The sequence below is a fragment of the Xenopus laevis genome, chromosome 1L (assembly GCF_017654675.1).
Source record: "Xenopus laevis strain J_2021 chromosome 1L, Xenopus_laevis_v10.1, whole genome shotgun sequence".
NCBI lineage: Eukaryota > Metazoa > Chordata > Amphibia > Anura > Pipidae > Xenopus > Xenopus laevis.
Genome location: NC_054371.1, coordinates 208676189 through 208701295, shown reverse-complemented (window position 1 = coordinate 208701295; position 25107 = coordinate 208676189). Strand labels below are relative to the sequence as shown.

Sequence of the window (25107 nt, the reverse complement as noted above, 5' to 3'; positions counted from 1 at the left end):
GCATTGGGGGTGAAGCGGTGATCTTGGGGTGTGCATGATGACATCAGAGGCGGGCACAATGATGTCGTGGAGTTATGATGCTGGGTCGAGGTTATTACACCACTTACATGCAAATTGATGGATTTCTGTCCAGTCAGACCAATCCTTTAACTACAGGTATGGGGTCTATTATACAGAAATCAGTTCTCCAGAAAGCTCTGAAATACAGCAATGCTCATTTATAAAAACTATTTCTTATTTTTGATTGATTTGCTTATTTCTGTTTCTTTAATAACAAGATATAAACTGCACTTCATAATAACTAAGCCATGTCAAGGTGAGTATCTTGGTATTTGTTTTTTTTTGGTTTTTTTTTTTTTTTATTTAGCCAGATTAATGTTCCCAAGGCTGAAAACCGAACAGAAAGTCGAGACCCAAACAGACCTTCGAAAAAACCAAACTGTTCGAGTCAAAACCAAACAGGTGGCAACCCTATCCTACTCTATTTAAGGGTCTTTTAGGGATTACAGTTATAGGATCCATTATCTTGAAATCCAGAAAGCTCCAAATTACGAGAAGGCCATCTCCTATAGACTCCAGTTTATTCAAATAATTCAGATTTTTTTAAGTATTTCATTTTTCTCTTTGATCTCAACTAAGATATATTTAATACTTATTAATGAGAAGCCAATACTATTGGGTTTATTTAATGTTTAAATTATATTTTAGTTGACTTAAGGTATGAATATCCAAATTATGGAATTATCCGGAAAACCCCAGGTCTCTAACATTTTGGATAACAGGTCCCATACGTGTATGACACATTAAGCTTGGTTATTGCTTAGTACAGTCAAGTGTTCTGCTATGTTTCCAAATGCCCAGAGGTGGCACTATTCCACTTATTAACATGTATAAACCTCCTGAGACATTTTGATTGCGGATATATGTGGTGCTGATCAAGTCCATTGGTCACTTCACACTGACAGGGAAGCACAGTGAGAAAATCTGCACATAGGACTATTGCCAAAAAATGTGTTAATTCCAAAAGACAAGAACAGTTGCATGAATGGATTCCTATTGATGTCACTGGGAAGAGACCTGAAGAGTAGCAAACATTAAAATGCCCTGTGTGCTGTTATTAAGAAATAAAATGCTAACATTAGCTGTGCCATATAAATAAACATGGGTAAATAGCTGGCAGTTGTAAATATGTGATATACTTACAGCGAGGAACACCATGCAGTACATGGAGAAAGAAGAGTGGCCAGAGTAGAAGGACAACCTAGAAGAAGAAGAGAAAAAGGACGGATTACTCTATGCGGTTTGCCAAGAGAGGAGTTGTTGTTTCAGTTACATTCCTGTGTTTAGTCAGGGAAATCCCAGTGCAATTTGTCTGAGGCCCTGTAGGCTAATGTTTTGCACCACTTTCATTAATACAACATCATTACTCATTTGTTTAGATGTAGTCTGTAAGATACACAGAACATGAGCAGTGCATTATGGAAACAAGTCTTAAAGTGATAGAGTTTAAAAAAACTAACTCTCCAAAATATTAATATACATTAAAAGTTACCTATAGGTCATGCGGATCAGCTGCTTTTGTAAGTAATGGTTACTTGGACTACTAAACCTGACTGTTTTGCCAACCTGACGGTCCCTTGTGAACTTGTCAGTTAGAGTTTCTAATGCTAATGGACTCCTGCTGCACAAATATGGCAGCCCCCTCATACAGGAACATGGGGATCAGATGGGTAATGAAAATTCATTGGGCAAATGATATTATGGCAAAATGATAAATAGTATGCAAAGAATGTTATGATAAATGTAAAAAAAAGTACATTTCTGGTGTCCCTTTAACGCTTCTCCATATCCTGTGCCACACGATCAAGGGCCAAGTATTATTGACTATATGCTTTCACAATCAGTTGGGTAGGCAAAGCAACAAGCAAATTCCCACAATAGGAATCCAGGGGATCTCTGCACTTATCTCAACACTCTAGTATGGCAATCACACAGATGGCTGAATAACATTCATCTGCTTGTTTGAGCAATCAGGCACCCTAAAAAGAAGTTAAGGGGCTACAGTCCTGTTTCTTTCCAGGTCGGCCTGTGCCCCATATATACCCTGAGAACTGATCTACCCAGACGTAACTGTTCTCATAAGAGCTGTTTTTAAAGGGGTGGTTCACATCTGCATGAGAATATCACTTTCTACATCATGCTAAAAGCTGACTCAAAGGTGAACAACCCCTTTAAAAATGTGAGCATGAGAATCTGCACCACTAAACACAATGTCCAATAGGTAATTGATTTAGGCGGCACTCCGGATAAAAGTCAAGAGAAGTTTATTGCAGCAACGCATTTCGGGAAACACTCCCTTAATCATAGGCACCCCGAAATGCGCAAGGCGAGCATGTTCACTCTATTACTGCAATAAACTTCTTTTGACTTTTATCCGGAGTGCCGTCTGAATCAATTGCCTATTGGATTTATAGCACAGTGGGGACGCTGGTGGCGGAGCACACGGAGCATTGTGCTGACTGGAGGGGCATATCGTGGTGCCCCTCTATTATTTCTCTGACTAAACACAATGTGATAAAAAAGCACCTGGTTGCCAATTTTATTTTATTTAATACTTCTTTCCCAAATTCCTCCCTAAGGGTAAGGTCACACTGGGCGTTTCAGGGAGATTTAGTCGCCTGCCGACTAATCGCCTCGTCCTTGCGGCAACCAATCTCCCCGAACGCCTTCCCTCACTCTTGCGCTGGCTAAAATGAAAAATCCCGGCACCAAGCACACGCGGCGATTCGTTTTCTCAAGTCGTCCGAGTGAGGGAAGGCGTTCAGGGAGATTGGTCGCCGCAAAGACGAGGCGATTAGTCTCGACTAAATCTCCCCGAAACGCTCAGTGTGACCTTACCCTAACGAGAAGGATTAGATTGCCTTAAATCAAGATTTCTATTTTTGGTAAATGCCAATATTTACTGAGAAGGATTAAACTGCATTAAACCATGAACGGCCATTGTGCAGAACCACCCCACCCCTTTTGTGTGACAATGTGAAGCAATGTGACAATAGTGCATGTGGTATCTGAAGCACCAGAAGCAAAGACAAAGTACAATGTGGCCATTCTAAGGTATTGCTATCCTCACATGAACCCAGACTGCTGATCCCTTTGTCTGTGCTTGGGTTATTATGTTCAGTTTGGCTTTAGCCTCAACAAAAGCCTCAATCTGCTCCGTGTGCACTCACCATAAAGCCCACAATTGTGCCCTCTCAACCTCCGACCTTTGGGCAGGGTTTGTTTCTGTTTGTTGCTCTGTGCTGCTTTTATGCAGCTTCTTTATATAATCTGGTACTTTAGGGGCAGTCGATTTTTTACTCTTCTCTAATAAAGAAAAGGAAGAACAGCTTAGAGCAAAGATTCCCACCCAGTGGCTCATGAGCACCATGTTGCTCTCCAACCCCTTAGATTTTGCTCTCAGTGGCCTCAAAGCAGGTGCTTATTTTTGAATTCCAGGCTTGGAGGTAAGTTTTGGTTGCATAAAAACAAGTGTCCATTTAGGGACCACCAATTTCACAGCCCTTATTTGGCAGCCCAAAGAACTTTATGCTCGTGTTGCTCCCCCAAATGGGACCAGTTCTCATTTCTCCTTAGAGCAATGATTATTTTATAAATGTTCATATGAACTCACATGGGGAGTGTATGAGATAAAATGGAGGTTATTTGATAAGTTTTAAATATATGCTTTTTTGCGAGAGTATGTTGCTTTATGTTGTGGGGGGTTCATACTCATGAGCTAAATGTATGTATGTATGTACTGTATGTAAATATGTATCCATGTGTCCTACAAGCTTCATGGACACATAGAGCTTTATTTTCTTCTAGGGCCCTTAATTTGTTTATAAATAATTTGTTTCTGACATGCCCATTTATTACATTTACTGCTGTGCCAGTCTCTGCTATTCCCAAACATTACATTAACCCACGGCCTCTCTGGCAGCAACAAGCAGAAAATGACTAAGGAGAAAACAACCTTATAACCAAACTAGGGCAGGAAAAAGAGAAACTGCCATTCATCTCTCATGAAACCAAAACAATCTCTCTGCAAAAGAATAGTCGTGTCAGGCACGTTACACACATGAACACAAAGCAAGTTCCTTCAATAGAATAAATCAATTTGTGACATGTAGCTTTTTTTTGTAGGGCAAATGAGTATTATTATTACACTGCCATAAAATAGGTCTCAGAATATTCTTCAGAACCCTGACAGACATTCTCCCAATGGTCCTGCAAAGCTTTCCTTATGTGAGCAGCACCTCTTGCACAGTGAACGCTTGGAACAGGGCTGACACCATGAGCAGTTACTGATATAAACAGTGAGCAGTGCTAGTCCTTACTGGAACTCCAGGACACTGCAGCAGATGGATTTCAGGAACACCAAACTGTAGGTGAGCAACAACGCTATAGAATATTATATATAGCAATACTTACAGAAAGCCCCATAGACTCAATTTTATCCAAATAATGCAAAATGATTTCCTTTATCTCTTTTATAATAAAATCTGGTGACTGAAAGGCCAATAAAAGCCCAGATGCAGTTTTACTGTGAAGTAACCCAAAGCAACCAATCAGAATTTTGTTTCCATAGGATAGTAATAGTGTTCATACCTTAAGTCTACTAGAAAATCATGTAAAAATTAAATAAACTGCAGTTGAGTGAATATTATTGATGAATGTTTGCGATATGTTACTACTAGTAATGTGCAGGCTGACCCGATACTCATGGGTTCACCTATGGGTCGGGCAGGTTTGGACTGAATTGTGGGTGTCCATGGTGGGTGTGGGTCACACCGGGGTGCTACAAATCTGCAGTGGCTGTGTTTTCTGAGATATGGCTTTTTGTGACTTGCACCTAGGGATTCCACCTTTTCTGGAAAAAAATATCAGCCTTCCTATATATTTATCTTTTTTTCCCTATAAATAACATTGGGATCAACCATAATTTTTACCGGCCAGATGGCAACCCTACTAACACCACTGATCTGCGGGTGCGGGTTATGGTTTTGCAGGTTAGCGTTGAGTTTTTCCCAACCCTCACAACACTAGTTACTACTCCCGAGTAAAACTAATTTAGTTTTCTAAATTTCTTTTTAGAAGTAAAGTATTGAGTTAGTGCAGATTATCTGAGACTTTTTGCACCAAACATAGGGCAAAGCAGCTGAAGTTTTAGGCCCTGTACCCATTATGTATTATCACGCATGTGGGTATTTTCTCCTGTGAGTACAGACCCGAAACTCAGATTAAGATCAGTTAACACACGTGTTGCCCTGCAGGGGAACATGTAAAACTGCACTTCATGGTTATCACACCTGTAGAGATGGACAAATCAGTACAAAATACTAAAAAAAACACTGATCAGAAGATAAAAGAACTATGGTTATGCTGGTGGCATTTGTTATTTTATCTGTAATCCTTTTCACATATAGAAACCCAGAGTTTAGTGCTTTTCACCTTGACAGTCTGCTGCTGACCTTGTGTTACACAAAATGCCATGTTATGGGTAAACAAAAGCTGGTAACCATCATGGCTGGTAACCACTTGCTCCGGGAGAGCAGCTGTGCATACAAATTCTTTATAAATTCCCATCAGCGGGAGGACAAGCCATGCTGTCAAGCATTCCAGGCACCTGCCTCTGTTTCCAGGGTAATACCTGTCCTCTTGCCCCTTCCTGGGCTCAACTGAACTGGAAAAAAAATACATTCTGGTGACTGTGGATGTTTAAAGGAGAAGGAAAAAAGATGTCAAATAGATTTTCATTTTTAGCAGTTCTTAAACTCTTCATCCTCCCCGTTGTAAAACTTGTGCAATGGCACATGGTGTTGGGGAGATTCCCAGCAAATTAAAAGTATGTTATTTTGATACTTTTAAAGTTAACTTTTAGTATGTTATAGAATGGCCTATTCCTAGCAACTTTTCAGTTGGTCTTCATTATTTATTTTGTATAGGTTTTTAATTATTTGCCCCCATCTTCTGGCTCTTGCCAGCTTTTGGAAGGGGGTAACTGACAATCTCCCCGAACTGCCTCAGCGTGTCTTTCCATAGGCTATAATGAAAAGTCGTCTGCGCTAGAGCACACGCGGTGCTTTCCATAGTCGACCGAAGTTGCCTCACGAAGGAAACTTCAGGCGACTTCGGAAAACTCAGCGCCACGTGTGCTTTAGCGCAGGCGACTTTTCATTATAGTCTATGGAAAGACACGCTGAGGCAGTTCGGGGAGATGGTCGCCCAGAAGAAGAGGCGATTAGTCGACAAAAAAAAAAAAACCCTTAATATGGAGCTTGCCTAGGCATGCAGAAGTCACCAGACTCACTCCTCAGGATTGTGCACAGATGTGGGTGTGTGCGGATTCCACAGCCCTTGGGGGGAATTCTGATCAGTCGGCTGAGCCCTTGGGGAGACGCAGCTTCATATACCCTCAATTTTACTTTGTGCTCTTGTGTGAAACTGTGGTCCTGTACTTTATGGTTTCTCAGATGTACAAGAAATAATGTTATTAATGGTAACAACTGCCTTATCTCTGTGGCTAAAGGATATCATTTCTGGTTTCCCAAGCAGGACACACACATTTACACAAACACAGGTCTATTTTCCCAGTACATAATATTTCTGCCACTTGTGAACCCTTACAAATAAACTGTACTTCCCTCAGAAGTCTTTCTAAGTCCCTTTCTAAGGGCTGACTCAGCTATTCATACAAGGAATAAAAGTGCCGTCTGTATTTTCTCTGCTGCTGCTAAAGACATAGCACACAATTTTGTGCTGATTCACACCGAAAAGCCAATATCTCTAACAGACAGCTGAAAAATTACTAAATAAAGAAAAGGAGGGTACAAGAGTGAAACCAGAAGGGGAATCAGCCAAAAAGTTATATTTGACTTTGGTGGAGCAATTCTGCCAGTTGGTTATGCCCAGAAGCTCCATGTAAACTTCTTCCTAGCGGTGTTCTCAATGTCTTGACAACTGGAAGTTGCACCACTTATAACCTACCAAGTCTCTCAGAAGACACATAGAAGGATCAATTATCTTCTATTTGAAAGGCATCTGAACATTAACTGTGCTGCTGCAGTCACTAATTGGAAGGAATATCAAAGCTTAACTAAGAAAGAACAAAGAAACCAATGAACTTTAGAATATATAAATATGAAGTATGAGTAAAAGTCAGGCCTGGATTTGTGGAAAATCCACCAAGGCCGGGGCCTAGGGCAGCAGGATTTTAGGGGGCGGCATGCTGCCCAACCACACCCACATTGGTTCAAAAACACTAGGGATGCCCACGAGAAAAGTTGTTTACATTTTCCAGAGCGCCAATCCCCATTGCTCCGGTCCTGATGATGAAAATTTGAGGGGATAGGGGCGACGAACATCATCGGGCCTAGGGGTGCCCGCTATGTAAATCCAGCCCTGGTAGAAGTACTACAGGTATGGGATCCATTATCCAGAAACCAATTATCAAGAGAGCTCCGCATTACAGAAAGCCAGTCTCCCATAGACTCAATTATAATTAGGGGCCGAACCCCCCAGAATCCTTTGTGAAAGATTCGACAGAATACCAAAATGAATCCTAATTTGCATTAGGGGTGGGAGGGGGAAAACATTTCCTACTTCCAAAAGATATCCCTTCCTGCACCTAATTTGCATATGTAAATTAGGATTCAGTTCGGCTGGGCAGAAGGATTCGGCTGACTACGAATCCTGCTGAAAAAGGCCAAATCCTGGATTCCGTGCATCCCTAATTGTAATCAAAAAAATACATATTTTTAAAAATGATTTCCTTTTTCTCTATTATAATAAAGCAGTGCCTTGTACTTGATGCAAACTAGGATATAATTAATCCTTATTGGAGGCAAAATCAGCTTATTGGGTTTATTTAATGTTTACATGATTTTCTAGTAGACTTAAGGTATGAAGATCCAAATTACAGAAAGATCTTTTATCCGGAAACCCCAGGTCCAGAGCATCCTGGATAACTGGTCCCATAACTGTATTACATCTTATATAAAATGTTAAATGGGTTTAACAAAGGGGTCATCAAGTGGAAATATTATCACTTTAATCTGTGTATAATTAAGGTTTAAATGCAGAGTTTATTTAATTTTGTAAATTCCTGGTAAAACTCCGTGGGGTGGAGGAGCCCTTGAGGTAACAATAGAATTTGGATAAGAGTTTAATAATAGAAGCACCTAATGCTGTTATTATTCCGAGCAGTGAAGGGGAACACAAGGATTTCCTCTGATTAGGCATCCTCCCTTCCTTATACTGTGGCCCAGTTCAAGCTAGCGCCTCAGACTTCCAGAAATGCCAATGTATATGAATGTACATCCTTCATTCCAGTATTTGGAGCAGTTGTCATTCATCAGAATCCCAACAGCTGACGGACAGTTTAAATGTAAGGGGCCACAATATGAAAACATTTTGCTTAGTACAAATAGGAGGAGAAAGTGAGTGTAGCGCACTGCTGAAATGTTTCCACTGGCAGCACATGTTCATCTGTAGAACGTGGCTTTCAACATATCCATCATATAAAAAAAGGAGGTCGGATCCAGTCTCCTGGCTTCAGCTTCAGCAGGGGAAAGATTTACAATTGCTGGCTGGGCACACGGGATATTTAAGTGTACGGCCAGGTATTCAGAACCCTTCCCAAATAGTAGGTTCTTCTTTCTCACACATTTCATGCAAATGCAACTCATTCACTGTGGCAGGTGCGAGAACCACAACTAAATTCCTCTTTTCCCAGCAGGGGAATGACGTGGTGACCACAAGTAACCCTTATGGTGCATTCTGGTTGCTGTAACAACAACTCTGTTATAGATCCCTTGTCAAAGACTGCAATGGGAATCCAAAGCCAGCCAGTCATTTACACAATGCTCCTCTATATACCGTCAGGTGATAAGTGGCCATAGGCTTCTCAAGGGGATTCCCTCTGTCATCTATGGAAATTGATCAATGACACCTTCAGAAATGTTGCCGCCTGAGATACCTGCATAGAAGTCTTCTTACAGTAGCTACTGAAAATCAGGAGAAAGGAGTAAGCCTATCCATCTGCATCTAGGGTTGCCACCTTTTCCGGAAAAAAATACCGACCTTCCTTTATATTTATAATTTTTCCCTATTAACATTGGGATCAACCATAATTTTTACCTGCCAGGCTGGTAAAATACCGACCAGGTGGCAACCCTTTCTGCATTGCACATTCTCATGTAAGCACTTCAGGTCAGGGATAGATCCTTTATATTTGCTTTAATTGCCAGAACACATGATATTGAGTTACCTGAGCTGTTCTTTGTTGTCCTCTGTTTTATAATCCTTTGTTTGTATAGTGAATAAAGTACCTCCTCTTGGATCTTGTAAAATAAGGATATTATAAGTTACCAAGGAGTTCCATGACCATACAGTTCATGGAACTCCTCAATTACATCCAGTGGCGGAACTACCGGGGGAGCAAGCCGGCCAGGGCCCGCACCCCCTCAGGGCCCGGCAGCAGTCCGTGCGCCACATACAAATGCGGCCGTACGGAGGGGGACGGGGCCCGGCTGCACGTCACACACCAGGGCCCGCCCCCCTCTAGGATCGCTAATGATTACATCACCAAACTCCGATTATAACTGATGACATCACTATGCACTGTTTATAAGGATATAATTTACAGGATATTCCTGTATCCTGTGTATTATATAAAGTTATTATTATAAGGTGTGTGCGTTATATGATGTTTTGCTAGTAGCACCTAATAAATACACTTTGTTTTGGTGAGGATTTATATGCCACAGTCTGCCCATACCCACCCCCTCCTGCAAAGTGTTGAGGGATATCTAACGGATTCTCCACAGCTGTATATAAAAGCTTGGGATACAGTGGCTATGCTGCCACTCCCATAGAGCTTAGTTATGTCAGCTCTGATACCATTCCCTTGCACTGCACACCCCGTCCCTATAGTAATCAATGTGCATGTGAACTGCACTGAAGAATGACAAGATCCCCTGCACAGGGATGTCACACAGTCATCACTTACAGGCACTTCAGGGGTTTCTTCTGGTCCCCTTGTTCAGCTCTTTAGGGAGCTCTCTGAACCTGTCTCAGAGACTCAATTTTCTTATCAACACACCACAGGATTACATACAGTCAGATTCCCTTTAAGCACACAGCTCAACTTTCAGGGATTTAGGGAGCACTGCCGATTTAGTGCAGTCACATGTAGCTGATCAAACACCCAATGTGCCGGCTTCTGTGAATAATTACACAGGCACAGAATTCAATCCATTGATCCCTTGCTCAAACTGCAACATCACATTTAGATGTGTATATGCTTTTAAGTAGCTCGAAATGTGAGATGCTGCAGTTTCAGCAAGGGATCAATAGATTGAATTCTGCATCTCTGAACGATAGAAAATGCCAAAGGAAATAACAGGCAACATTAAAAGTAAAAACAGGAGTCTACACCTAATATCTATGTATATATATTTCTTTTAAAAAAAAATCTAGCCTAGAAACATGACTCTGCACACTGACTGCTAAAGGTGCCTGGCTCCTTGCAGTTGGCTTTGAAAAGAAAACCTGCTAAATGACATGTTAGACACGCAGCTGGTCAAATTACATTTAATAATAGTAACAAGGCGCCCAGCACTGATGGACTTCAAAGAGCAGGAACCACAGCTTCTAAATTTTCCAAGGAAGAATATGGAGATGTGTGTATACAGCTGACAAGGGCACTGGTTCAATGTCATGTGTGTAAAAATTAACCCAGGAAAAAAGGAGTGTTAAGTACACACTCGGTACCATACACTCTGCTATTAGTTCTACAGTTTTTTCCTTATCGTAAAATGCCATTTCAAGCACCTCTACATTTTTCTTAACACTTGCTGATATTTCACGGACTTAATTGTCACTATAAAATATGCTGAGCACTTTAACATGTGTACAGGATCCGTCAATAAGGAGTCTGTGCAAATTATTCTTGCTGAAGCAATCAGAGAAGCAAAGTGTTCTTCTCAACAAATGTGCTTCCGGCTAAAGCTGGCCATAAACGTGCAGATTTTATCATCATGTCCGACAAACGATCGTACGTTTCAATCTTCTGACCTGCAACTAACTATTTAGATTAAATAAAGTAGTAAAAGAAAAAAATCAGACGATCTTCTGGCCATGAATTGACAGGCAGCAATCGTACAAAAGTTATGTCGGACTAATAGTAGCGACAATCTCCTATTGATATCGTCAGATACATGCAGAGATATGATTGTTAACTGACAGAAATCTTTAAACCTGTCTGATTATCATGGCACGAAAAATGACAGGATGATTCACACGGTCCGAAAATCGTACAAACCTTTGTTTCGTACGACTTTATCTTTGCGTCTATGGCCATCTTAAGAGAGACGTATATGTCTGTTACACACGATGTCCACTTATGAGCAGCTATCAGAAATGATATAGACAAGTGTATAAAACTGTACAGTGAAGCCCAGGGCTGGCAAAGCCTACAGCGCATTAAAGGGTTTGTTCACCTTTAAAGGAATTGTTCAGTGTAAAAATAAAAACTGGGTAAATAGATAGGCTGTGCAAAATAAAAAATGTTTCTAATATAGTTAGTTAGCCAAAAATGTAATATATAAAGGCTGGAGTGATTTGATGTGTAACATGTCAGTAAGATCACTACTTCCTGCTTTTTCCTGCTGGTTACCCTGGCTACCAAGCAGTAACCAATCAGAGACTTGAGGGGGGCCCACATGGGTCATATCTGTTGCTTTTGAATCTGAGCTGAATGCTGAGGATCAAAGTTCACTCCTCCCTTTGTATATTACATTTTTGGCTAACTAACTATGTTACAAACATTTTTTATTTTGCACAGCCTATCTATTTACACAGTTTTTATTTTCACACTGAACTGTTCCTTTAAGGTAACTTTTATTATTTTATAGAATGGCCAATTCTAAGCAACTTTTCAATTGGTTTTCATTATTTTTTATAGTTATTTGCCTTTTTCTTCTGACTCTTTGCAGCTGACTCCCTTCTAAAAAAACAAATTCTCTGTAAGGCTATAAATGTATTGTTATGGTTACTTTTTATTACTGATCCTTCTATTTAGAACGACTTTTATTCATTTTCCAGTTTCTTGCATGGTTGCTAGGGTTTGGACCCTAGTTACCAGATTGCTTAAAATGCAAATTGAAGAGCTGCTGAATAAAAAGCTAAATAACTCAAAAACCGTCAATAAGAAAAACTGAAAACCAATTGCAAATGGTCTCAGAATATCACTCTCTATGTCATACTAAAAGTTGGTGAACAACCCCATTAACGTTAAGAAATATCCAAAAACAACCAGAAATAAAACTGGGGAAAAAGGCATTTTTATCAATTACATCTTGCACAGCAACAAAAACAAAAGGTTATTTGCAAAGGAGAGCGTTTCAGTGGGATTATTTCTTTTTTCAAATAATAGATTGTAAACCCGCAATATTAGTCTCAAATATTAAAAAAAAACAAAAAAAAAACTAACTTTTAGGAAGGAATTACTTGGCACCAGCAATTGTGTCACACGGGCACTTCATGGTTGCGATTAACTGACACAGGAAAGCACCCCAAATTACAAACAAAAGATACAAAGAGTGTTGTTAGCGTTAGGGAAACCCCTGCTATATCTGTATGTTGAAGGAAGGCAGCAATTTCTACTCCAGTGCTTGGTGTATCCCTTTACTTTGCTATTTTGTAATTTAATAAGAAAAGACTGGTTTAAAAAAGAGGGTTGGGGTCATTATTCCACATTTATTCCCCCATGGTGACTCTGGGAAACATAACAGGATATTTACTTCAGCATTATATAACTTTTTACGGTCTTCTTTGCAGACTGGGGGTCTGGACCATGGGGTCTACTTCCTCTACAGCTATAAAATAACGTTCCCAGACGGTTCTCCTACCTGGGAATGAGCAGCAGAGATGCTAGCGGGTGGCAGGGAGAGGGGCTGAACGTGTCCAGGGCCCCAGTGAAGATTTCTCGTAGGGGGGACAGCACTGTGAAGGAATGCCACTGGTGCAGAAAATGATTTATCTGGCGATACCTTTTTTTGGCGAACTGAATAAGTAAAAATTGCAAGCTTTTGGAGCACACAGGGCCCTTCATCAGGCAAAATACGAAAAAATAAATAAATAAATCTCTAGTACTTAGTATAATCAATGTTTGCTCTGTGTGCAGCCAATCAGAGCATCCAGACATTAAAGTCAAGAGCAACACAAACAGCAACAATACTTTATGTATGAAAGCAGTGTTTGTACGTGGACTGCCTTCTGCCAGAATTTTCAGTTCCCTAAATGTATGGTAAAAGCCTTTCTATAGTAATCATTTTAAATGTACTCTGCAATGCTGAGCTTGTATGTTCTCTCCATGCTTGTGTTTCTAGGAGTTCTATGGCATATTTTCATACTTAAAGGGATACAGTCATGGGAAAACATGCCAGATTTCAAAATTGAATATAAAAAAAATCTGTTTGCTCTTTTGAGAAATGGATTTCAGTGCAGAATTCTGGTGGAGCGGCACTATTAACTGATGTGTTTTGGAAAAAACATGTTTTTCCATGACTGTATCCCTTTAAATATACAGGCAGGTTAATTGGCTCCTGATAAAAATTGCCCATAATGTGTGTGTGAATGTGATATGAACCTTTAACTGAAAGCTCCACTGGAGCAGGGATTGATGTGAATGATATATAAACTCTGTAAAGAGAATTGAAATACAGTATGTTGGTACATGGTCATGGTACAGGGGCATTTTTTTTTTAATTCCCCAAAAGCTACCAGCCTAGGGTAGGCTAAGGGCCCTTGGCTGCATATATTATATACAGGGCCCTAGGAGACCGGTCAGCTACACCCGCCCCCCTTGTAAGCGTGCGTGCATTTATCAAAACGTTGGCCTGTTTTTAATGTAATTTACTGAAATCATGTATTTTAGGTAAATCCCAGTGTGCACTCATGCCTTCTGGACTTATTGCAGTGTTGGCTACAGTGTGTGGTCTGCACAATCTGGTTTCTAGTTTCACAGGCAAATAGGAGACACAAGTGAGTCAGTGGCAAGGCAGAATAATGCTGTCCCCTTACTCCCCTGACTGAACATAGAGCAGCAGCAAGTTTACCATATTTGCAATTAATCCATCTCATCAGCAACCACTGCCACTGGCCAGAATAAGCAATGATTAGACTTGGATAAAGGGCTCTGTGTCGCCCGAAGCAATTCAGCTGAATAAAACATCATTAGCAGTTGGGCAGCATTGGCATGCCGCTCTATTCAGTGATTAATTGCTGTGATTAAGACTTACCTTCCCTCACTGGATTTAGTAGGGTCCCCCTCGCAGACAAAGTTCTCAATGTAGCCCAAGCTGCAGTTGATTTTGGCCCAGTTGGGTTTGCACACGTCCAGGAAATGTGGCCTCAGTCGACCTATGGTGTACTTAGCAATGTCTGTCAGTGACTGACTCACTGCCGCCCCGAAAATGAACGTCCCAATGGCTTTGTAAATAGTGGCTACATAATTGTTCCTGATAAAGGCACCGGACCGCAAGTCACTATAAAAGACTGATAAGGCCTCTCCTAATATTATCTGGAAAAAAACAAAGAGAAGTTAGGAAGAGTCATGTCCCGTAAAACAGAGACAAGACAAAGCAGAAGGGTATTTTTACTTAAACAGTGGCAACTGCTGGATTACTCTCCTAGCTGCTTGGGGGTTTACTTCAACACCAGTTTAAAACGTTAACGGTTACTGTTTAATTCACTTATAATTATATTATGATACAGATGAATCTAAGCACTTTTTCAGTTTATCCTTACCAGCCTAAGAGTGGGAATTCAATTTTATTGTTACTAACATTAATGGTTTACCCTTCTGTTCAGGCTATCTGGTTGCTAGAGTAATTAAGCCCTAGCAGACAGATTGTTTATGATCTTCAACAGAAATACCCTGGCAAGTGCAGTTTTTATCAAACAGGAGCTCCAACCCGGGGTATCAGATAAATAATTATAATCATTAGGGGGTGTACAATGCATTACATTATAGATTTACAATATATTTTCATTATTTGAGCAGAATTCCCCTTTAAACCAATGCATAAAACACTACTACTGTTTAAGTCCCTTTATGTAGGCAATCAATATGGGAGCTTCTAGGCAGTCTACAAACAAGAACAAACAACTGAGCAGTGCACTGGACTAGACATCTGGGTTATTAGAACAGAATCATCAGAACCAGTGTCAGTAAGGGTTGTTTGGAGTGCAGAAAACTTGCTGGGAGTCTTTACTGATGAGCAATTTCAATGGAAGTTAATGGAGCCCTAAAATGATTTAGCTGTGGGGCCCAATGATGTATTGTTACATCACTGACCATCATATTTAAGTTACATCAAAGGATGTGTAAACTTCCATCCACCTCACCCTGTACCCTAAAAGATGCAGGAACAGCAGTTTGATTTTCCGGCCTTTAAAAAACGCACATTATAACCATTTTTAAAATTTCATTTTATCTTTATGTTCAGATTTCGAACATTGAGGTACATTATAAGTTCGATATCAGCCAGAATTTAGAATACCCCTCCCCCTCATCTCATCCTGAGATCTGCCATTCACTTGAATTATCAAGGGTATCCCTGCACCCGCTACTAGTGAAAAATTACTCAAGCTGTGCATACATGGTTAGCATCAATCACAATTAAATGCCAATCCCTACAGATGCTTACAGCTAAAATAATTTGGGTATCCATATAAATCAAGCAGAACACTCTACAAAATCTCAAGAGTAGTAATTGGCATTTGAGGAAGGGCATCTCCCCCAAAGGGTTTGCTATGATCTCAATAAAACTGGTGCAGATTTTCACAGCATAAAGCAATGATCTCCAACCAGTGGCTCATGAGCAACATGTTACTCACCAACCCCTTGGATGTTGCTCCCAGTTGTCTCAAAGCAGGTGCTTATTTTGGAATTCCAGGCAATTCAAGTTTTGGTTGCATAAAAATAATGTGCACTGCCAAACAGAGCCTCCTATAGGCTGCAAGTCCACATAGGGGCTAACCAACAGCCAATCACAGCCCTTAATTTGCACCTCCCAGGAATATTTTTCATGCTTGTGTTCAGGGCTGGAACTAGGGGTAGGCAAAGTAAGCGCAGGGGGGCGCACTTTTAAGGGATTTTTTTTTGCTTGGTCCTTAATAGTTTTTAAATTTTATATATTTTTTTAAGTCCAACCACCTCTTGCCTGTTGTTCATACTGCGGGCAGAAGCACTCCCCACCTTCCTCTTGGCAGCTGCTGGCACGTACATATTTGTGGGCAATATCTTGGCTGCTGCTTGCACAGGTAAACAGATTATTAGGGGCAATATGATGCTGCTGGCATTGGGGGTAATAATATGATGGATGTTTTGGCTTATGCTGGCACATGTACAGATTGGGGGCAATCTGAGGGATTGAATGCTGTTGGCATAGGTACAAATGGGGGCATATGATAGGTGCTGGTACAAGGGGCAATATGAATGGTAATATGGGAAAATGCGGACCAGGTGGGGGGCACGGATTGAAGCCCTTGCCTAGGGTGCCAAAATACCTTGGCCCAGCCCTGCTGGTGTTGATCCTCAATTCTCTTTACATCAGGGGTCCCAACCTTTTTTATCCATGAGCAACATTCAGATGTACAGAGTTGAGAGTAATGTGTGATGTACATGAATAAGATCAATGTGCTGAGATTGCCACAGGAGATATTTCCCCAATTGGGCCTCCAACACAATGAACCAAATACATTTATTCAGTCCCTGGCCCGTGGGATCATGCTGTGTGATGTTGGGAGAGGACTGCATCAACACTCTGATGTGCTCCTCTTCCAATAGGATGTTGGCCAAAAGCTATGTGCCTGATATTGATCAGGTAGGGTGCTGGCAAGGTTCCGTATAGGTGCCAATAAGTTGTTGACTTGGTCTAGACAGATTGAGATGGCAGCTTTTATCAGCCTGTGTAAGAGCTCATAGGGCAACATTGTGGTAAAAGTAAAAGGAGCCATTTAATTTATGGCTAATTTGATCCTTTCGTGAGACAAGTGCTCTGATCCTAAGAGTAAATCAAGAATCCCTCCCATAATACAAGACTGTCCTGCCATTTGCTTAATTTTACTAGCAAGAAAAAAGGAAGTAATCATAAAATGACCATAAATGATACTTTCCCACAAGAGGCATAGAGAACTAGGACTTTCCTCCAGCTTCACTACTCAGCATAATATGTTGCAATGTTTTTGGGTACAAAAAAAAAATCTATCACTTTTATTCACTGAAGTCTCTTCCCTAAAGCGATAACAAAAGTAACTGCTGCAGCACGAGCCATTTCTCGTGCGTAATATTCTCACCTTCAGATTTCCGTTCCATGCACTTCGTGCCCAGCCAGCAGCAGTAACATTAATATCACATTAAGATCCTGTTATTAAAAAGGGAGTGGAGGAAATGACATATGAGAACATCTACAAACAGCTGCTGACTACCCCGCAGGTGAGGAAATGAACTGCCTCCAATTTAATCAAGAGGGAAATTCGATGATCAGACTGGAAAAATTCAATTCTGTTTCCAATTCAACTTTGGCGGATTCGCCCGGTGGAAAAACAAAGGCAAAAATGAGCCACTACACTGGCAAAATCAACTCACCTGGGGTAAACATAATGACTCTGGGGACTCTGGGCACAGGGGAAAGGCTGATGCCAGTCTAGGGGCCAATTCTCTGCCTGCACAAGCAGAGAATCAGCCATGTCTGACATTAAAGGAGAAGGAAAGGCTAAAAACTTAAGTAAGCTTTATCAGAAAGGTCTATATGAATACACTAGTAAACCCTTAAAGTAATGCTGTGAAACACAGCATTCCTCTCCTTCTATTGTGTACACATGGGCTTCTGTTTCAAACTTCCTGTAAATTTAGGTTAAACCTCCAGGGCTTGGGCTTGAGCATGCCTAGTTTGCTCCTCTCCCCCTCCCTCCTGCCCGCTGTAATCTGAGCTCAGAGCAAGCAGGGAGAGACTGAAGCAGGAAGTGATGTCACAGCAAGCTAATATGCAGGGGCGTAGCTACCGGGGAAGCAGGGGGTGCAACTGGGCCAGGGCCCGCACCCCCGCAGGGCCCCCCAGGCAGATCGCGCACGATGCAGCCGGCTGGAGTCGGCTGCAGCACGAGACAAAAATCACACGGACGAGGGTGGGGGCGGGCCTGGCTGCACGGCCCGCCCCCACCTAGTTCCGTTACTGCTAATATGACAGCTTTTATCCTAAACAAACAGTGTCTAGAGCGGTTTACTCGGGTATGGAAAAAGCATTCTAAAGAATGAAAATGGCATTCTAGCTTGCACTGTTGTGGCCAATATATTGGCAATAAACTGCCTTGGTAGCTTTCCTTCTCCTTTAAACTTAGGCTAATGGCCAGTGGTGTGTAGAACAGCAGGGCCAAAATTTAATCTGTCTGTCAACGCACCTAATTGTACTGAATGTAGAATGCCCTACTGATAGGGGGATTCCTGCCATGAAGCAAGTTGAGAACCTTGCCTCAGGCAGCAGTGCCACACCATGTTGGTAGGGGAAACAAAGAGCCATTTCTGATAACTTTTAAGAGACGAATTTCCAGTTACTGCACTCTTTCGGCCACCCCTTTGATGCTGTAAAGGTAAGCGTTGGCAAGGTCAGACTGGTGTATTTGGGGCCCACCGGGTTCCAAACCTCAGGGGCCCCCTGCCAGAAGTCCTACATACATGCTTGGAATCCTGCGCACCGCACTTGTTTTTCTTTTAGTTCTGGTTGATCTGGAAGCAGGTCTGGCCCGGCAGGAGTCCATGAGGGCCGGGACCCACCAGGTTTTTTCCAGTTTTCCTGCCAGCCCAGTCTGACCCTGAGCATTGGGGCTGAGGGGGAGTGGCGGATTTGCTTAAGCCGCCTCAGGGCGGCAAATATTGCAGAGTCACCCCTGCCTACTGAATGCACTTGGAGCAGTATCAGATGGATCTCAGGGTCACATCACACATCCAGCTGTAAAACACAGCATTAGCGAAGAGCCTTGGGCAGCACAAATATAAGTACTGCTGACTCCATCTTACCTTACTATACACACACTCACACTGCAGGGTGCAAGGAAATCTCATATATACTGCTCTGCAGGCAATCAGCCCCAGCTCCTATCCTCATCATCAGGCTGGTTATGTGCAGCTTATACCCAGCACAATAATACAGAGGATTGGAAGAGGTCAGTGGCATGTGTGAGGCGTTGGGATGGGCTCCAAGGTCTTTTTCTCCCCAGTAAAACCTTTAAATTGCGGTTTTCTTTGTTTCTGAACCCTTTTGTCACTATGCGGCTATCAGATTCTCAGAATGAGAGATGGCAAAATGATTTACAAGCTGTTTTAATGGTGCAAACAGTGGGAAAGAAAGGCCAGGGCACCACCTTCTACTGTTGCACACAGGAACACGCAAGTATAATTTACTTTTTCCTTCCTCGTATTGAAATAATGAATTGCCCATGCACAAGCTAGTTAAAGTGGAGAGCCGAGAGAATGGAACCCACCCAAACCCAGGAGAATGACAGGCCCCCAGAGACCATTACTGGGCAGAACATTCTGCAGTGCTTAATATACCACATTTTCCCAGATGCAGTCATCCAGTTTTAATTTATGGAGGAAAAAAATAACACATCATGATAAACCCTGGCAATGCAAAAAAAAGTTTGGAGTCTCCCATCACAGGAGGGGGGGGGGGAGAGGTGGAGGATTTGCAGGCTTACATAAATCAGCAACTTCCAGGCTCTGGCCCTCAAGCTATTATATAACTCCAACAGCCTTTGAATTCTAGGAAGCAGGTTGGGAAATTCCTCCTGATTCCGCAAGTCCAACTGTTGACATGACTTACTGTCATTTATGCTTTCAAAGGGGTGGTTTGCCTATAAATTCCATTTTAGTATGATATAGAAATTCACATTCTAAAGGTGGCCATACACAAGCAGATCTAAGCTGCCAATTTCGGCTCTTTAGACCAATTACACAGCTTATTTGCCCATGTATGGGACCCTCCAATGAGTCCACCTGAGCCATAAGTTGGTGAATGCAGATGTAGATTTGGCAGGTTTAAATTTTACCATTGGATCAAAGACCGGCTCAGATTTCTTTCAAATATCTTTTATTAAGATTTCATACAAGAACAGGGGATTGCTATCATTAATTAACATTGCAGAAAGTATGTTGCACAGGATATAAGACATCAACATCATGCAGTATTATTCATGCGCTCCTCTTGGTGCCTAATCGTCCCCTACTGACTATGCGTCATAGTGTGAAAGTGTGTGTGGGAGTATGTGGAGGATGGGGTGGGGGAGGCAGGTGAATGCAACATGAGACACCTCTCGGTAGGTTTGGTTTGTCATGCTATCAGCTGAGAATATTCTTGACTCCCTTTGAATACAACCCAAGTGAACCATTGTGCAGTATAATTTCTGACCTGTTTGTCAGTGTGTGTTGATCGTTGTTCAAATTGTTGGATCTCCTCTACCTTCAGCAACCATTCACGGGGTGTTGGTGTTTGCTGATTTTTCCAATATCTGGGTATCAGTAGTTTTGCGGCGTTTAGCAGGTGCGGGAGGGCTGAATTGTGAAAATGGAACTTGTCTTCCGTGGACATGTGAAATAGTAAGGCGTAGGCCGGGTCGTTTAGGTTTCTGTCCCCAGCTACATTTTGACACACCCGGAGGACCGAGTCCCAGTAAGGCTTGATCAAGGGACACGACCAAAAGATGTGGAGCAATGAGCCTACATCACTTCTGCATCTCCAACAGATGTTTGTTGTGTTAGGGTATATTTTATGGAGCTTCTGTGGCGTGTAGTACCACTTGGTCAGAATTTTGTAATTCAACTCTTGAATCCTATTGCACCTGGAGCTGTAAGATAGAGTACGTATCATGTCTATTGTTTCTTCCTCTGTCAGGTTTAGGTTCAGGTCTTTAGACCAGGTGTTAATAAACGGGAGTTCCATGATGTTTTGCTCGCCTGTGGCAGCCTTATAAATTGTAGATAGGGTATGTCTTGGAGGAGTAGCGCTGTGGCACAGCTGTTCAAATTTCGAGAGTTTTCTGCCAAAGACCCTGTCACCTCCTAGTGTACAATAAAAATGTTTAAGCTGACTGTATTGGAGATGCATCCGTGGGGTAAAGGAACATCGCTGGTCCAGCTTCTCTCTCGTGACCATGGTGCCTTTATCTACGAGGTGAATCATTTGTAGGTGATCATCTATGAGCCACGGTTTGTAGTCTTCTCTGTTTAGTGCAGGCGGGAAGTCCGGGTTATTTGTGATAGGTAACAGAGGAGAGGGAACCTTCGCCATGTCCTGTGCTCGTTGGATGCTGTCCCATGTTTCAAGCGTGTGATGTAGCAGGGGGTGTTTTCTGGTGAAGAGCCGTCTATGATTCCTGTTTATCCATGGAATATGGAGCAGGTGAGTTGAAGTCTCTTGCTGTTCTATTTCGATCCATAATTTGTTGTCCAGGTGGTGTGACCAGTCAACTATCCTGTTGAGAATGGCTGCCTTATAGTAGCGGTGAATGTCCGGTAGGGAGGCTCCGCCGGTGGACCTATGCCTAGTTAATATCTGTTTGCGCAATCGGGGTGATTTGTCAAGCCAGATGAATCTGTTGATTGCTGTCTGAAATTTGTTCAGCCAATTATTCGGATACTGGACCGGGAGGGCTTGAAAGAGATATAGCAATCTGGGAAGCACGTTCATCTTCACTACATTCATGCGGCCGAACCATGAGAGTGTGTTGGATCTCCATCTCTTCAGATCTGATTCTATTTTTTTGTATAGATTGGTACAATTCAACTCTCCCCACGCGTTGTGGTCCTTTGACATAATAAGGCCCAGGTAAGTGATGGTGGACGAAGCCCACTTGTAAGGGAAATTCTGGGACAGCCCTTGAATCGTGCGATGTGGTAGTGAAATGTTGAGGGCCTGTGACTTCTTTTGATTGATTTTGAAGTTGCTAACTTTTCCAAATTGGGATAAGGTGTTGGTTAGGTTTGGTATTGTGATAATTGGGTTGGTGACGAAGAATAATAAATCGTCAGCATACGCCGCCGTTTTGTGGTGTCTGCCACCCACTTGGACTCCTCCAATGTCTGGATTATTTCGGATGGCAATTAAGAGTGGTTCGAGTGTCAATACGAATAGCGTGGGAGATAGAGGGCAGCCTTGTCTAGTGCCGTTTCTGATGGCAATGGGGTTGGATAGAAAGTTATTAATTTTCACTTTAGCAGTGGGGTTATGGTATAAAGCTTGGATCCACTTTAGCAATCTCGGGCCAAAGCCATATTTCTGAAGGCATTGGAACATAAATTGCCAGTTCACCCGATCGAAGGCTTTTTCTGCGTCTGTCGAGAGAAGAAGCATTTGCCGGGACCTAGTTTGTGCGTAGTGTAGAATATTAATTAACCTATTGGTATTATCTCTCGCCTCCCTATGAGGTACAAAGCCAACTTGTTCCGGGTCGATCAGGTGCTCGAGAATTTGCTGTATTCGTTTCATTATGATTTTGGCTAATAGTTTCGCATCGTTATTGATCAGCGAGATTGGGCGGTAACTGCCGGGGTCAGTCGGGTCTTTATTAGGTTTCAGTAAGAGGGTTATCTGTGCCTCAAGAGACTGGGGTGAGAACTTAGCTTCCGCCTGTATATCATTGAAAGCCTTGCACAGGTGTGGGGAGAGCAGGTGCTGGAATTCTTTGTAGTATGACATCGGGAACCCGTCTGGTCCTGGGCTTTTACCAATAGGAGTTGTGGAGATGGCACTTAGTATTTCTGCAGTCGTGATGTCTGATTCAAGTTGTGCTTCCATATTTTCCGGGATTTTAGGCAAGTTGTGTTGATCTAAGAACTGGGAAGCAGTAGCGTGAAAAGAGATATCATCCGTAGCGTGGGTAGGAGCGATCTGGTACACTTTCGTAAAGTATTGAACAAACTCTTCCGCAATTTTTTCATTAGTGAATGCGAGGTTCCCCGCAGTAGTTTTAATTTTGGGGATGTAATTTTTCGCTAACTGTTGTTTAAGCGCATTTGCCAGCAGCTTTCCACATTTGTTTCCATGCTCGTAATAGCGATGCTTAATCAGTGTCTGTATTCTGTTAGTGTACGTAGTTAGTATATCATTGAGTTCTCTTCGTGCTTCTAATAATTCCTGTGCCGTACGTAGGGCTTGTGTTTGTTTGTGTTGAGCTTCAAGGAGTTTAATTTTGGCCAACGATGCTTCGACCCGCTGGGTGTGCGCTTTCTTTCGTCTGGTTCCTATCTCGATGAGGGTCCCCCGTATGACACATTTGTGTGCTTCCCAACATATCAGTGGAGATATGTCAGGTGTCCCATTTTCCTTGAAATAGTTGCGAATATTTCCGCCAATCTCTTCCACCAAGTCGGGATGTTTTAGAAAAGATTCATTCATTCGCCATGTGGGATGAGGCTTAGAAGTACCTGGGAGACTAAGTTGTATTGAGATGGCTGCATGATCCGAGAATGTTCTGAGGTGTACCTGAGAGTTGCAAACCTCAGTAAGAGCATGTTGGGATACAAATATATAGTCTATGCGGGTATATATATTATGCCGTGCGGAATAGTAGGTATAATCTTTTTCTGTGAAGTGTTGAGTGCGCCAGACATCTACTAGCAGTAGGTCGTGAAGTTGTTTCCGGATCCTAAATGGGGTCGCTGGGGGTATGCTAGATTTTCCGGCGGAGCAGTCGAGCTGTGGTTCCAAAGGGGTGTTGAGGTCTCCTCCTAATAGAAGCACACCTTTTGTGAAGTGATGGAGAAGTTGCGTGATACGCTGGAGTTCCTTGTCTTGGTCTTTGTTTGGTAAGTACACGTTGGCCAGGGTGTATTGGCGGCATCCTATGTGCCCCGTGATAAAGACGTATCTGCCTTTAGGGTCTACTTTGGAACCTGATACGGAAAAGTTCAAATTCTTAGAAAGGAGAATTGCCACACCTTTGGTTTTGGTGTCTTGTGGAGCACTAGTGTAGATTTCCGGGAAGTATTTGTTGCGCCATTGGGGGAGATGTCCCTTTTTAAAATGAGTTTCTTGTATAAAGGCTATGTCAGTTTTGTGTTTCCTTAGTTCAGCAGATAAGAGAATTCTTTTTTGTGGAGAGTTCAGGCCATTGGCGTTGATAGAGGTTATACTGAGTGAGTTGCATCTTCTGGGTTTGGTCGGAGATAATCTCATGTTGCCGCTAGTAATAGTCGTTCCAATGGGTGGGGTGGGAGGGGGGTGGGAGGTTAGGAAGATGTGTGTGGTTCCTGCGGGTAGTTATCTAGCAGTTATGTGTGGGGTAGTAATACTCTACTACCTGGTGGAGGGTTACTCTCCAAGGTAGTACAAGAAGATGAGTGTGAGTGTGATCAGGGGAGATGACAAGTAGCAGATGATATAGGTTACGTTTCCACGTTCAGGACTCGGTAGCTAAGTGAGAGTGAAGGGTCGCTAGGGAGCCTGGTTGGTATGGTGTACTTGGATGTATTATGACCGGTGGGGCCACTCTCATAGTCAAAGGCAATATCTTGCAGTAAGATAGCGTCAACAGAAACATAGAACCATCAAACAGAATACATTAACATATTATTTCGAACCATATAAAATGCTTGGCAGAGTATTTTAGTACTATCATATTTTCTACCTTGCAAAAGATAGCAGGGTATTAAGAGAAGCATGGCATTGCTGTAAGCCAATTTTCTTCCTAATAGGCATAAAGAGATAAAAAAAAAAAAAAAAAAAAAAAAAAAGGGGGGGGGGGGGAGGGGGGGGTGAAAAATTAGTAAGGAAGGGAGGCACCATAGTGGTGTACTCCGCATTCGTACATGCATCGTATGCGCATCTGGAATTAACATAAGATGATGCAATGCAATGTTTACACGTTGAGGAGGAACCCCCTCTCCCCATATCAATGACACCCTATGTTAGAGCAACAACACAACAAAATATTAGTGGATATTGCAATGGGGAATATAGTAGGAGAGTAAGTATAACCGGATTCAAGAGCCAGGGCCCATAC

General features: G+C 42.2%; 1 protein-coding gene across 1 annotated transcript in view; it reads right to left on the bottom strand.

The window, feature by feature from the left end:
• Nucleotides 1–25107, bottom strand: part of plpp1.L (phospholipid phosphatase 1 L homeolog) — a gene marked incomplete at its 5' end in the record, with an annotated part of 67822 nt that overhangs the window by 3149 nt on the left and 39566 nt on the right. Inside the window, 2 exon segments of the mRNA NM_001096564.1 lie at nucleotides 1204–1261; nucleotides 14346–14626. Coding sequence (NP_001090033.1) covers nucleotides 1204–1261; nucleotides 14346–14626 — 339 coding nt within the window.